We start from the raw sequence: 15,338 nt of genomic DNA on the forward strand, positions 1-15,338 counted from the left end.
CTACAGTGCCGATATTTTGCAAACGGGTTGGTCTTTAACATCTTCTCTCAATGCAGCCTATATTAAATAACTAACAGACCATATAATTAAATAAACAAATATCAAATGCCTATCAACAGACTGAAAATGGACATATTTTCAACAGTTATTCAAGTATCCTTTCTTTTTCCATAATTTCTACTGAAGTTCATAAATTTTCTCAGACCTACCATCTTCCTTTATATGCCTCTATGTATTAGATTAGTTCAGAAAGTAAGCATGAGCAATAATGCAATACAAGGACTTTTTTTTTCACTAATCAAAGATCAAGTATTTACCTTCCACAAGCATGTCTGGCACATCTGCTTGATATCTAGGACCCACTCTGATTTCTCCCTTGTCTGCTAAAAGTGTTTTCAATGCTGGATCATACACCAATGAATAAAAAAAAGTATCCTAAAAAAAAGAGACATATTTGCAACAGCATAATAAAAATTTTTAAAATTAGGTTTGCAAACTTGTAACACCTTCCATTTGGAAATTTGCATATTTTACAGAACACAGATTTGGTACATAAATATTTATTTTACATAATACAGATGTTTCACGAGTGCTTTTAAAGGGCTAATTAAGACCTCTCTCATTGTTAGAACCTTCTTCAGAACAGAGCAATAATTAAAAGATTTGTACACAAAAATATATCAATGGATTTGAAGAGAATTAATGTTAACTGCTTTCTGAATTTAACAAGTTTGCACTCATAAGGCTCTCAACCATACTGACTTTATATTATAAATTAATCTCAAAAAAAAAAAAATTACCACTGTCTGTGTAAACCCTTCTTGGGCACCAAGACAGTATTGGCAAATGTGGTAGATTCACATAAGTATAGGCCAAGTCCTGCTTTCAAAAAGCTTTTTACTGATTATTAGTGGTTTGGTGTAGAAATTTAAAAATAAAGACATGCTAATTTCAGTTAGAAAACACAGCCTTCCTGATGTTATATTAAGACATTCCAAAGAAAAATATGTTTATTTTAAAGGCATTTTGCAATCTTTCAAATTCTTGGGGAATTTTGTTCCTCTCTGGTAAACTTAAGCATCCTAAGTATCTTCCAGAGGAAGGTGACAAAAGACTTTCCACACAATAAAAGAAGAAAAAGGCAAAAATAAGGAGGGGAAAAAAAGCATTATGAGAATTCTCCCTTCACTATCTGCTACTGGAGAACATCTCTACATTTTCATCTGTAAGATGCCATATTAATTACTTAAAATTAATTATTTTCTAAATACAAACAGATTCATAATAAACCTGTCATTTAAGTGTGTGAATTAAATTTTTATCCAATAATATTGTTATAATCAGTATTGTGAACAACACAAGTTTTCTAACCTATTATCCAAGATAGGATTTTCAAAGTATTGTTTGCCCATTTGTTAAAAATACAGAAAGAAAAATAATCTCATCCCAATATTTACTTGAATAGAAGTCACAATTACCTCTTTCTCCAGATATGACAGCACAGATTCTGTCTCATTCAGAAGTGCGACGCTGCATTTTCCCCTACACAAACATAGGCAAAAATAGTTACTTTGTAAAAAGTTCAAACTTCAAGAGTTACTTGCAAGAGAACAATCTAGATGTACTTTAAGCTTCTACACTAAAAGTATGAAAACGTTAAAATATATAAAAATCAACATTGTCATACTTTAATAATACCAAACTTAACATAAAAGAACCAAAACAAATGGCTATACAGATCCGAGCATTCAAATACATCGGAGTTCCATCAAACTGGGAAATAATTTCAGTAATGGAAAGGCAAAAAAAGAGAAGAGGTACAATGCCATACAATAAATACATACACAAATAATAAAAAGGCCTGGATTAAAGAAACATCACTGCCAAGTGACTTATCTCCAGTAAGCTCAGTGTATAATTTGAAAACAACCTAAATTGGAAAGAATATAAGGCTTTACTTTTAAGGCTGTAAAAACAAACCACTTTTCTCTTTTGAATGGAAGTATTTTTAATAATGAATCATGGATCTATTTGTTTCTTCTATGCCCACATTAAAATGCTAATGACCACATTTCCGTGAAGGTTCTTGTTGCCCAGTAGTGGTACAGTCCTGCCCATGTGTAACGTAAGTAGTCAATGCAATGGGACTTTTATCCCACCACCCTCCTTCCCTTCTCACCCCATGTCCCCCAGCATTGCCTTGCCTCAAATCTCTCTGTCTCCAGCTCCTCTGCAAATAACCTGCAGAATTATTTTTAACAAATGGTATTTTAAAGAAACACTCGTGGATGTGGATGAAAAATGTTAAGTGTGCTGAATCACCTTGCTAGCAACTTACATTTACAACTTAACTATTATTTTTTATATTTATGTTTGTGTACATATACATATATATATATATATATATATATATATATGAAGATCTATTTATTACCCCTTACAGCACCTTGTATTTCATGCACCAAAGTTTTACTCAGTTTAGTTGGTATTTGCCAGGAGGTTCCTGTGGCCTTATACATCCAACTACAGGAAATATGCCCTGAACACCCATCTCTATCTTTCCTCATGGAACAGACCAGAACACAAATAGAGAAAGAACACATGGTTACAAATACCTTCTTGATTTTAAGATAACACCAAAATAGGTGTTGTAAAAATACCCATTTTGTCAGGGAGTGCTGACTCTAAGCTCAACCAGAGGCATTAGAAGCCAGTTGCTAATGGCTAATCATTAAGTGAACATACTCGCTGATGTGCTATTCATTGCACATCCTGGGAAAGGGGGGTAAGCCACACATTACTGTCCTGTTTCTCTTCATTGTCATACCTGTCAGGAGAGCCACACTACCAAAGAAAAAGAGGGGCAAGGAAAGTCTGACCCCAATATACAACAAGGGAGGAAAATCCTCCTGCAGCAGAGAAGTAGGAAACCTTCTAGATACCCCATCATGCCTTCCTTTGAAGGTTTTTTTAAGCTTTTGGCCTTGATAATTCCAGAGCATTCACTTCTAAAAATTGTGTTGTAGCATGAAGTCAGTTTTCCAATTTTATTTTTGTTTTATTGGGTTTTTTTTAAGTGTAAAAGGCTAACCAGGAGTTTACCTTTCCAGTCTGGTTCTATTCCATATAGCTCGAGTGTGCCCACTCTCTCCACTACAGCCTGCCCTTATTTAACTTCAATTACCACAGAGGAATTCATTGCTCCACTGCCATCATGACTGCAGAAGTATTTTATAGATCAACCTCATATTTTATTGCTGGTCCGCTAAAAAATTCATTTTATTTCATTAAGATACAAGATTAGTCCCTGCAGCACATCTTCTAAGTGAGTGAGTTTCTATTTGATGCTAGATATCTTTGTACAGCACTTTAGCCATCTAATGGCTGGAGTCACACAGAGGTAACATTTTGTATGCATATATGATCTCTTGTCATTGTGTCTTAATGGAGACAATACTAGACCTAGAGTAGACACTAAAAAATTAAAAAAACAACAACAAAACTCACTTTGAAAACAGGTAAATTACAGAAGTCTTTCTACTTTTGATTCTCTATACTACAGTTTCCCATTGCTGTAATCTAGAAACCTACACTACTTAATAAAAGTGTTTTAGAAACTTTAACTCCTCCTCTCTTTCTTTCCCATCTGAGGAAAAGCTTCCCTGTATAGTTGCAAATGCTCTGCTGGACTGAACCAAGCATCTAGTTCATTGTAGCATGAACACTGAGCACCCCTCAATCATGGATGCTAAGGTAATAACTTGAGTGAATCTCGATTTGTAGTAGCATGCCCCTTAATATTCTCCAACAACCACTGTACTTTTCACCCATTCTTCAATACTAATAATCAAAAGCCCTGGAAAAAAAGTTAATGTTGTTTAAATCACATTACAATGTGACTTGGGAGTTTGTTTTTTAAGGGATGTATCTGAGAACCCATAGCTTCTCCAGATTTAAAAATAATATTTTCCTCCTTACAATGTTCTGGAGCTTCATTCGTCAATGCTTTTAAATTATTTAAGATAATTGGGAAAGATAGAACTATATCAAATAAATAATCAAATACAACAGCATAAAGTCTAACTGCTCCAAACTAGACAGAAAAAAGAAAGGGGGAGCTAGCTACCTACAAAAATAAATAAGAGAATATGCTACATTTAGCAGACTATAAAATCAGTTACACACCAAAATAAAATTATACTCTTTTCTTTCAGAAATCCTACTGTCTTTACATTTTGAGTATTATTTTGATTAGTGGCATACAATGCCACAGGTTCATTGTTCCGTTGGAGTCTCCTGCCTGAAATGCATCATTAAATTGAACTCGGGTAAAAATTACAAAGAATTTCCCAGTTTTTAAAAAATTACATAAATTAATAATAAATAAATAAATAAATAAATAAATAATTGTCTATTTTCCACATATGAAACCTACTTCCTCTTATGTAACTATGATTCTCTGATTTAAGCTGTATTCCTCCAACAAGCAGCATTCTTGACTTAACTGGCATCATAAAGCTGAATTATAAGTTAACAGCATCAGAAGGTTTCGATGTTAAGATGACACATCTAATTTTGACCTTTTTCTCAAATTAAAAATATTCAGAAACTTCATTTTTTTTACTTCCTACATAATTAGGCAAAATTTATCTTGTAGTAATGTTGAGGGAAAGTTTAAGCAACCTCAACAATGCAGAAATAACAGTAACCAAAAAAGTAAGTCAGCTTTTATATCATCATTGCAACCTAATTTTGATGAGATTAAATTGTGCTTTCAGAATCCTTTCTGCTCCTAGATATACTTCATATTTAAACTGGTCACAAATAAAGAGCTGTTCCATTGAGCTGACAACAATGTCAACAAAACTTATTATATAATTAAATCAGCCAGCAACAAAGAGTAATTTAGAGGTCTTGCAATAAAAGGAGACAATAAAACTCGCCTATAAATATTTGCTCATGGTATTGCCAGTTTCTATCATATAAACCTCTTAGGGTTCAATTTCTTCTCCTGTTCTAGTAACCAGAGCCACAACTCATAACTTTTTTCTTTAAAGCATTAATATGTGAAAGCTCTTTTCACATGCTACACCTTCCTTCAATCTCATTTGTCAGAAGCTTTTGTCTGCTTGTATACTTCTTTTGTATGTTCCAGGTGACTTCACCAGTGAGTTGACAATTCCTGATCATTTACACCCATCAGCTAACAGATGCCTGAAAAGCTATTTTTCCATACCTACAGCCTACTTCCATACCTCAGGGAAGCCCTTCTGTTACAATACAAAAATGAGACTCACACTCTTTCCAGAAAAAAAACCCCAAAACTTTAGTTCTAAATTGCCTTAGTGGTTTTGTAAGAAAGGATTTTTTCAACAGTCCTAGCAGAAACCCGGGACCATAAATCCCCAAAAACAAAACTCTAACCATCTACAGCCAAAACCTCAAAGCATAGAGACAATAATGAGGATTAAAAGAAAATGATAAGAAACACTAGTCATCAAGGTAGATAGAAGTCTCATTGCAGGGAACATAAGGATTTGTTCCCCATCACCCCCACCCTTGTTTTACAGAACTATTTTTCCTGGGATGGGTGGGAGGCTGTTTATTGCGGAGTGAAGAAAAAGAGAATTAAATTCTAAAAAATAAGTGACAGCTTTGTGAGACTCATAGGTCAGACCATCTTGGTCAACTCAATAGGGAGCTCATGAAAATCAACACTCAACATGAGATGTCAGTTACCATCCAGTCCTGAAGGACAGATTTCACAGAGAGCAAGCTGAGCTAAGACCTAAGAGATCTTGGAAACTAAGATAAAAACGTACCATGTTTCAGTGAGACCCAACAGAGGGAATGAAAAACGTGGGAACTTACTTCAGACAAGAATGTGACAACAATCAGTATCTAGATGAGACAAGACTGCGCTTACTAATCTGTTACAGTGAAGGCAAAAGATGATGATAACCACCAGCTCAAGAGTTTAAGTAGCATGAAAAAAAGTTGTACCAAGGTTATTATACCAGACAATGTTATCAAAATATTTCAATAAAGTCTGGTTAAACAACCTAGACTAAAACACCAAATTGCCCAGAAGATGGCATGAAATGCCTTCTTGTTTGCACTGTCTAGGCAATTGCTCCTTAACGGGCTTTTTCTTAAAGTAATCAAAACTATAGATTAAAATCTTTATGAACATTTTAAAAAGCTGATGCAAACACTTATATTTTAAAGGTGTCAAAATTAATCAAAATCAACAGCAGCTGCCTCATCTTTTACAGTGCCTGTTCATTTCAGTCCTAACTTTTATACCACTGGAAGCCTCTATGATTCTGGTTCTGCTGTTCTTGCAGGCTATTTCTTCACGTTCTCACCAGATGAGTAAGACAGCCCATGAGATACAATTTTTTTAAATAAGGATTTCTTGGAAAAGGAGGTATACAAAAAAAACCCAAAAAATACAGAAAGAAATTACAAGAAACAAAATGCCTGCTGCCTTTTAACTAGTATTAATTATAAGACTGTAAAAGGCACCATCATGGGTTCAGTACCACACCAACAAAATCTCCTATTGGAAAGCAGCTGTAGCCTGGGTGAGAATGATGCAGTGCAAGAACCCTCAGAACTCATTGCTCTGGATTCCCACCAAGTCAATGAAACTTTATGTGTACTGCTAAATCAGATACAGGCTGAAGAAAGAAAAACACATGTGCAGGCATGACCCCAGAGACTTGGAAATAACAATCATCAGTTGCCCTCCTGAAAACAACAGAATTACACTGGATAATTTTGTACAGATAAATACCAATTGTATCTTGATTATCTGCATCAAGAAATGTTAGTGTCTCAGCAGACATTTGGAACACAGAAGCATGAGTCACTAGCTAGACAGTCTGAGAATAAAATAACAGGAAAGAATATTAGGAAATATTATGCTTGTGAGAAAAATCTGATTTGATTTAAACATATGCTGTTACTTCAATGACAATCAGAGATTAAACTCAAATAAAGGTACATAATGAAGAGGGATAAAAAGAAGCAGGTGCAGGAGTAGAACTCCAGAGCAATCTTTCACACATCCAGTATAAAGGGAGAAAAGTGGGGTGAAAAGATACAGATATTGAGCAAAAGGAAGAGAGAGCTACCTGAAATAACACCACCTTTTTCCCTATCTGTCTTAAATGAGAAAGTGTTTTGAAATCTCCAACCAAACACCCACTTTGAGCCAAGTCTTGACCCCTTACAAGCAGTCTACACTGCAGTGATGATCACTGAGCCACAGAGTGGGAACTTCAGAGTCCAAAGAGCTTCTACTAATTATATGAAATGGATTCCCCAGTCACAGCAAGCCAGTACTAAGAGTACTTGTGTATTTTACTTTGCAGTACAATTTAAGGGGCACAGAATGATGCTGACAGACACATACCAATGTCTTTATAGCAAATTTCAGGTTCTCAAGACTGCAAAGAGATTAACTGGGGAACTATTGCATAACAGTAAAAAAAAAAAAAAAAAAATCATCATAGTGATTTAAACCTATAATAGAGCCATAACTACAATCTGACTTTCAAAATATTCAATCAATATCAAGAATTGACAAAAAAAAATCTGCATTGTATTGATTCATAATTAATTAGCTCAAGTTTGTCTCTGTTTATTTACAGACCCATCTCAAACATGAGAAAGAAAACCGAAGCAACAAACAAAAAATATTTGATAGGTGACTACTACTAGGATCTGTGCCCCTGACAAAATAATAACAACCTTCTAAAGAGTACAAGATTGTGTATCTGTGGCCAAAAGATAAATCAATAAACTTGGTATTATCTCATAGCATACACTTGATCAAATAAAATCAAACACAGAATGCACAGCAAACTAATTTCTGCACATCTAAATGAACTAGTAAATACCTGGCATCTAAACATGTGCATTGATCATATATCCATATATGATGGATATATTCTGGGATGGCCCAGAATTTTGATACTGCTCTTAGTAAAAACTTCAGAGTTTTAATTTTAATTAGAGCTGGAGTGCTAATTTTTTCCACTCTAAATTGGTGAGATTTACAAACAGTCTCCATGGATTTAAAAATAATTAAAAGGTAAATATTTTCTCAATGTGGTCACAATAAAACTATATATATATTGATATCTCAAAACAAGCATAACTGTAGATGTACTTTCTGTAAACTGGAAACTGCATTGTTGCAAACTCAAGTCATTGATATTTTTTTCTCTAGGGATTAATTCAAGCTAAAAAGTAAATTAATTGTTGCCTTTTAGCACAGCAGCAGTGATGCACATGAACTGAACAAAACCACAGGAAGCTGGTTATGAATGATTTTCCATGCATTCATTAAACTATTTAGGTTGCAAAACACCTTTAAGATCATCAAGTCCATTACAAGTTGCCCAGCTCAGAAGCAACACATATCACCCCAATCAACTGAAAGTAAAAGTTTTGCACCCTATGAAAGGCTCCTACTTTGTAATTATGTCAGTACAGGGAAATGTGTACTGATTTACAGATATTCAAGTGACAGTTTTCCACTGATAAATACACCTTTTCTAACCCTGTTACAAATAGTGACTACTGACCACACACTAAAGCAAGATTCTGTCCTGAATTACCATTTTAATTCAAGTAAGAAAAACTTGAACTCTATTGGAAAAGAAGAAAAAAAAAAAACCAAAACAGTCAGACATGCTTCAAAAATTCCTTTTTTGGAACAAAATAAACTCAGTCCAGAAGGGAAGAATACCTTGCTTAACAATCCAGATGATTAAGTAAGCACATGCCTATGCAAAGAAAATTCACTCCTTATCCAGTCTGATTTATGCCAGAAAATAATCAGGCTTATAAGGATCATGGTAAGCTTTTAAAAAGTAGCTAAAATTTGTACACATACTCACACACTCTGTATGTAGAAAGTTCTAGTTTGCCAGGAATGCCAAAACTGGAAATCCCAAGGTAGTGCCACTAAATTCTAAAGGTCCTGTCTTGAGAAGTAACACTATAAAATGACCTGCTGTATCTGTCTTGAGCTTCAGACCATTAGTTGTGCTTTGAGTGAAGGAAGCCCACATTCAAAACAAAAAGTATTTCTCTACACCTTAGTTTTATTGCACAACTTTCTTTTATGCTGTTCTTTCTTCTTCATGATCTCATCAGGACTCACTAATATTGATACTTCAAACAACTGAGTCATTTATAACACATCTAAAGAGCACCACACAGTTACAGTTTGTAAGCATGACATGCTCCTATAAACTGCACATTTTTAAGTTACTTTTTCTTCTGTCGACAAAGTGATACCAAAGTTTCTTTAGTCTACCTAAAAGCAAGGGTAACATTTAAAAACTAAAATTAAAACCACCAAAAAAACACCATCATCAAAAACAACTAAAAATGAACAAAACACCAAACAGGAAAAAAAATGCTGTCTTCTGAATTCCATTAATGATCAGAATAAAGTCAAAAGAGAATGAGATCCTTATAGGCTGATACTTTAAAAGTTTAAGTACAATATGCAGAGGGTACAAATTGCTTAATAAAAATTGAAGAACTCTTCTCAATATCTGACTCTTTGGATGCTCTTTAACATCACATATGCACAGGCATTGTTCAAAATTACTCACATTCACCCCAGCCATATTAATCAGCTTTTAATAAAACTATCTCATGCAATCACAATTTTTAAAAGGCTTGTGAAGTCCTTTCTGTGCTGGAACAGTAGTAATAAAGCAAGCCATGACCATCCTAAGATAGTTTTGAGAGTTCTTTTCTTGGTGTTGCCTTTTATCAGTTTTTAAAATAAAGGGTATTTGTAAGAATATTTCAGAATCAATGCTCAAAGTTTTTCTTCCATAGGTGCATAGAAAACCTGAATTTGCTGTTTATGTCAACCAACAAATAGAATCTTCTAAAAAACATAAAAACTTAGTTTATCTAATGGCAGATTGAATAAACGCTCCCCATTAAAGATTAGGGTGCAAATTTACTACAGTTATTTGAACAAACTACATCACGACAAACATCTGTATAATGTACAGATATCCTACATATGTAAAATAAAATTCAAGAAAAGGAATTTTTTTTTTCCCTGAAGGGTGTGGAAGTTTTTATTGCTGAATAAAGCAACCCAAAAGATTCACACCTGCTTTTATTATGATATCTGTGAATGCTCAGCTTATGTATACTTTCCAAACACTTCAAATATAATCATCATCTTACATAAAAACCCCCCAACCTCAAGACTGAAACACCAAGTAAGCAAACAAGAAATAAGCAAAGATATTGAAATGGTAAAATGAACCTTGATATGTAAATAAATTGTTCTACACAATTCATAAGAAATATTTAACTTTAGAGCAATTACAAATGAACTTAGACATTAATGCATCTTTTACATCAATCTAAATATGTTTAATACCTATTAACACTTGAGAGCTTAAGAATGAAAAATAAAGCTAAAGCCCAAATCAGAAGTTAAACAACCCAATGCATCTCCAACAAGATAACCATTTGCAGATTTTTATACAAGAACCCACTTTTACCACATGCTAAGTTTTATGGTGAATTTTGCAACACTGGCAGATAATTTCAACTTTCTGACACCTTTGACCATTCTTCCCCCCATAACTTTTCATGCCTTTCCAAAATGCTGCATTTGGTAATGCTCAAACCTCTGAGTGCCCAAGTAAGCAGCACTGGCTCAACTCAGCCCCTCTCTGGGGTGACACCACTCACAGGAGCCGCCTGCACCAACCCTGGGGGCACTCCCTGTGTGACATTAATGAAGGAGAGTGGCTCAGGGAGCCCAGCGGGCAGGACAACCCTGACAAGGACATGTGGGATTACAGAGCCTGGCAAAACTGCATCTGCATCATGCCAGGATTAGGAAGGAAGGAGATAATCCACTGGAGGGGTTTTACTGACTGCACACATTTGAGCAGACAGGGGAGGCAACAATTTCACTTGTAACTTGACAAGTAGGTAGGAAGGTAACAAACCTTGTCTTTGATCTCCAGACCGATAGATGAGCTTGTTCTGTGCCACACACCATGACTCCAGAACAAGCTAGGTAATTCCACCTTCTGAAACACATCCCACTGCAAGAACTCTGTCCACAAGGCACTATTGCCACATTTAATTACTACACTACCCACTGCTAATTATTTTCTAAATCTGGCTCTCCAGATTTTTATGGTTTTTATGCCAAAACTGTTGCTGCTCCCTAAAACTACTGAAATGGCATAGTGACATCTAATTTAAAGGGGAGACAAGATGAAGTCTAAAAAAATCCCAGCATTTCAAACAAAACAAATTACATATCAAAACAGTTACATATAATGCATATATAAAAAACCAAAATCATCAGAATGAGGAATGAAACTGTATTTCACTAATACAAGAGCAAACAGATTATATCAGAATTATTCAAAACCCAGAGTTGCAGACCAAAAAGCTCCAGAATCAGACATGCACATCAAAGAAATCTAATGTACTAAAATTACTGCATGGTATTACTCTGGAGCTTCAACTACGAAGTAACAGCAACAGGTGTATAAATGAGACATCACTGTATTTGGAATTGTCAACTAGAACAAAAGTAACCTTAGTGATAGGGGTTTCTTTGGAGGGAAAGAGGTGTAATTTCCTCTACCATTCAGTTTGAAAAACTTAAAGAGGGTAAAATTTAAAAAAAAGAAGAAAGATAAAAGCAGAAAAATCTTATAAGCAAAACCTACAACCCATGCTAGGCGAAATTTTTTTACTCTTCAATTTCAACAAAAAAGGCAGTTAGATACTTTTCTTGCCTGAGGATGTCAGGAAAAGGTCAAGATCTGTGGTTGTCAAAAACCTCCTCCATCCTCTTAAAATCAACTTGAACTTTCTCCTCTTCCTTCCAGAGGAGTTGAGTTTTTGTTCTTACTCTGGAGAGAGCCGATTTCCAACCTCCAGTCTCCACTCTATGCCATTGTACCATTTACTCCTGTAAATCCAATTTTTCCTAAGGGCTAAAACTGCAGGTGCTTAGAGCAAAGGTCCACATCATAGAGCTACCCTGCCTTTTATTGCACAAATATCCCCTAGCTTTCTATATGGAGGTAACTGATTTGGCAGACCAGTGACAGCAGAGAACATCATTGCACCTGACTTCAGCAAGGCCTGAAGTGCTCCAGGGTCCTTCAAGCAGATTGGAAAACATAAAGACACAGACCAGACAAGTAGACAATAATCTTGGAAAAAAACCACCAGACTGGAAAGGCTGTGGTGAGTGATACAAAGTCCAGCAGGCAGCTGGTTACTGGGGGTATTCCCCAATTACTGACCCAGGCAAAAAATACACTTTCAACATGTCTGCAGATGATATTAAAATGGATTTGTTCACTCTTAAGGTATGACAACTAAAGGGAGAAATTCTACTGCTTTGTTCAATTAGCTAATGAAAAGATAGATAACTAAGATGGCACCAGGCTCCTTTCAGAGATGCAGTGATAGGGCACAAGGTAGTAGACAAAGTTCCAATAAGTAAAATCCCAGACAGATGACAGGGAAAAAAAAAATCACCACAACAGACATCAAACACCAAAACAGACACCCAGAGAAGCTGTGATATCTGCATCCTTGAGTATTCTGGAGTACTAATGGAAGAAAGTTAGAGGAGTGCCACCTTCTCAAAATTTCTATCCTCTTTAGAGGACAAGCTAATTAATAAAACTTAAGGAAACTACTGAAAATCACAGAATGTGAATACTAGTAAGTTAAAAACCTAAGTAAGGAATACCTTATAGCGTATTTGCCTTCTTGTTTCTTTTTAAAACAGTTTTAAAATGTTGAAACATCAAGCTTGTTCCAGAAATTGTCTGCTAAAGGTCTTAGTAACACGTGACAGCACAGTCCTACAACGTTCATCTGTTCTGAAAAGTAGATGCAAGTCATCACTCTGCTTTTGCCTGCTGTGCTGTGTGGCATGTACTATGAATTCACGTGTTTTTCTGCCTTCTTTGTGAACTATGTACTGGAGAACCTCTATTGTATTTGCTGAGGTGAGAATTGTAAGGTGAGAAGACATTTACAATACCTCTGCTATGTAATCTTCCCTCTGCAAGGAGAATACCTTATTTCAATATCTAAATGTCAAAGTAAAAGAAACTGCACAGGATTATTATCTCCATGCTATAGTTGGAGCAGCAGAAAACTGACAGTTAAATGACTTTCTCAAAGTCAGAACAAGTAGCTGAATAAAAAACAAGAAATCAATACAATATTTCCAATTTCCAGTTTTTGTGTTGTCAGCAAGAGAGATAAGTAACCTCTCATCTCTGTGGTGCTCAGTGACAGAACACAAAGGAATGGCCTGAATTGTGGCAAGAGAGGTTAAGGTTGGATATTAGACAAAGGTTTTTTACCCAGAAGGTGGCTGGGAAATGAGACAGGCTTCCCAGGGAAGTGCTCACAGCACCAAGCCTGACAGAGTTCAAGAAGTGTTTGGAAAATGCTCTTGGGCACATGGTGTGATTCTTGGAGAAGGTGCTGTGCAGGGCCAGGAGCTGGACTCAGTGATGTTTGTGGGGTCCCTTCCAACACAGAATATTCCCTGATTATGTCATTGGCCAATAAGAGAGAAAATAAATATACACATACAATGTGCTTCTCCTTTTTTTTGGCAGCTTCTAGACACTTATGGTCTGAAATAGCTGGGGACAGCTAGATACAATAAGAAAATGAAAGCTGCTTAAGAATGCGATGTAAGAATGAATTGTTTCACACTAAATTAGACTTCCCCCATCACTGTGCTACTTCTTTTCCATTTCTAGATTCATCATCCCCTCATTCCAACACAAAAAAAAGTTTTCCTGATTGCTAAGTAGAAGATGACATGAGCACCTACATCACTTACAGAAAGAAGTCAACAAACACTTTTTGAGCTTTATCAAGCCTCTTCCTACATTAGCATTAAAGGCAATTTAAAACAATATTTGAAATGTTTATGGAACATTTAGCCAAACTCAGTCATAACTTCTTCAGATTTAGTGAAGTTGGGGTAATTTTAATTTTACATGCATGCAGCCCTAAACTGCAGATCTGACCGATGAGTCACGGCCTCCTTTCCAAACCCATCTGCTGTTTTCCAAGCCAGACAAAATGGTCAAGCTTCCTCTGGTCAGCAGAATAACTAAAAAAAATTAGCTCTTCCAAAGTGGTAACAGACTGACTTTCCACCAAATTATCAACTGAAAATCAATTGGCAAGCAAGAGCTCTGAGACTCTTGTCCCTTCTAAGGTTCAAACATCAAGTAACAGAAGGACAAAACCAAAGGTGCTTCCAAAGCAGTTCATGGGACATCCTGGCCCAACTCAGCTAAGATCAATGCCTTTTGCAAGGCTGAAGCAGTCCAATAGCTGGGCTACTGGAAGGCAATCCACCCAGCGGAACACACAGATAAATTGTATTTACTCCTCCTTACCTGATATGCGTTGCTGGTAGGGACTCATACTGGCGAGAAAGGAAAAGCTCTCTGTGCTTCAACTGATGTTTCTGTTTATCAGTCAAATCAACCTCAATTGTAGTTTCAGACTCTTCTTCAACTTCTTCTGCAGAGAAGCAGAGCGTAGGTCGAAATTAACTGTGTTGCATAACATCATTGCAGCCATTTCATTTGACATCCCCCCACCCCTTAGCAACCTCCTTTAGTATTTCAAAGAAAAGATGAGTTTAACAAGACTACAGTTTATGTAACTTGACAGAATGTTAAGTATTTTGAATTATACACTTCTACTTCAACCCTTTAAAAAAATTATGCTCCTCTTCTCTGTACTACGCATTGATGTCTTTCACACACTTTAAGAACAATCCTGTCAACATTACTCATTCTTTTTTCATCTTCATTCCTCTGCTTTTTTATTTTGCTTGGTGACCAGTCTTGGGTTTGACTTTCTTTCTCTTGCCAATATTACTACTACTAAAACTTTTACAGAAGTCCTGGAAAAAGCACACTTCCTATGAATTGAAATTTACTAAGCATAATTGAAGTCCAAGACTGCAAAATCAGTCTAAGAAAACTGAAAAAAATCTAGTGTCTTCCACCTTCTTCAATACTGACAACAAATGCAGTGAATTTGCATATTTAAATAAGATTTAAAGTTGTTTCTATTTCAAGCAAGACAGAAAGAAATAAAAGCAGATTAGAAAGAGTCTTATATAGAATTGAAGGGCAATGTTCCCAGTGCTTGCTAACATGTCACACAATGGTAGGCTCTCCAAAAGAGCTATCCTGGGACTGGGATCTTGAGGGCTGAACTTCTAATTCTTCTTCTAGGATCCTTGGGAC

The 15,338-nt window shown here is 35.7% G+C and overlaps 1 protein-coding gene across 10 annotated transcripts in view; it reads right to left on the bottom strand.

Moving 5' to 3' along the window:
* Positions 1-15,338, bottom strand: part of MTA3 (metastasis associated 1 family member 3) — a 230,054-nt gene that overhangs the window by 99,120 nt on the left and 115,596 nt on the right. For all 10 annotated transcript variants that reach the window (XM_072927512.1, XM_072927516.1, XM_072927515.1 and 7 more), the window contains 3 exons: positions 14,475-14,601; positions 1,479-1,542; positions 318-435 (listed from right to left, as the gene is read on the bottom strand). In XM_072927512.1, coding sequence (XP_072783613.1) covers positions 318-435; positions 1,479-1,542; positions 14,475-14,601 — 309 coding nt within the window. The remainder of the gene's footprint in view (positions 1-317; positions 436-1,478; positions 1,543-14,474; positions 14,602-15,338) is intronic.

The sequence above is a fragment of the Taeniopygia guttata genome, chromosome 3, assembly GCF_048771995.1.
Source record: "Taeniopygia guttata chromosome 3, bTaeGut7.mat, whole genome shotgun sequence".
In the NCBI taxonomy this organism is placed as follows: domain Eukaryota; kingdom Metazoa; phylum Chordata; class Aves; order Passeriformes; family Estrildidae; genus Taeniopygia; species Taeniopygia guttata.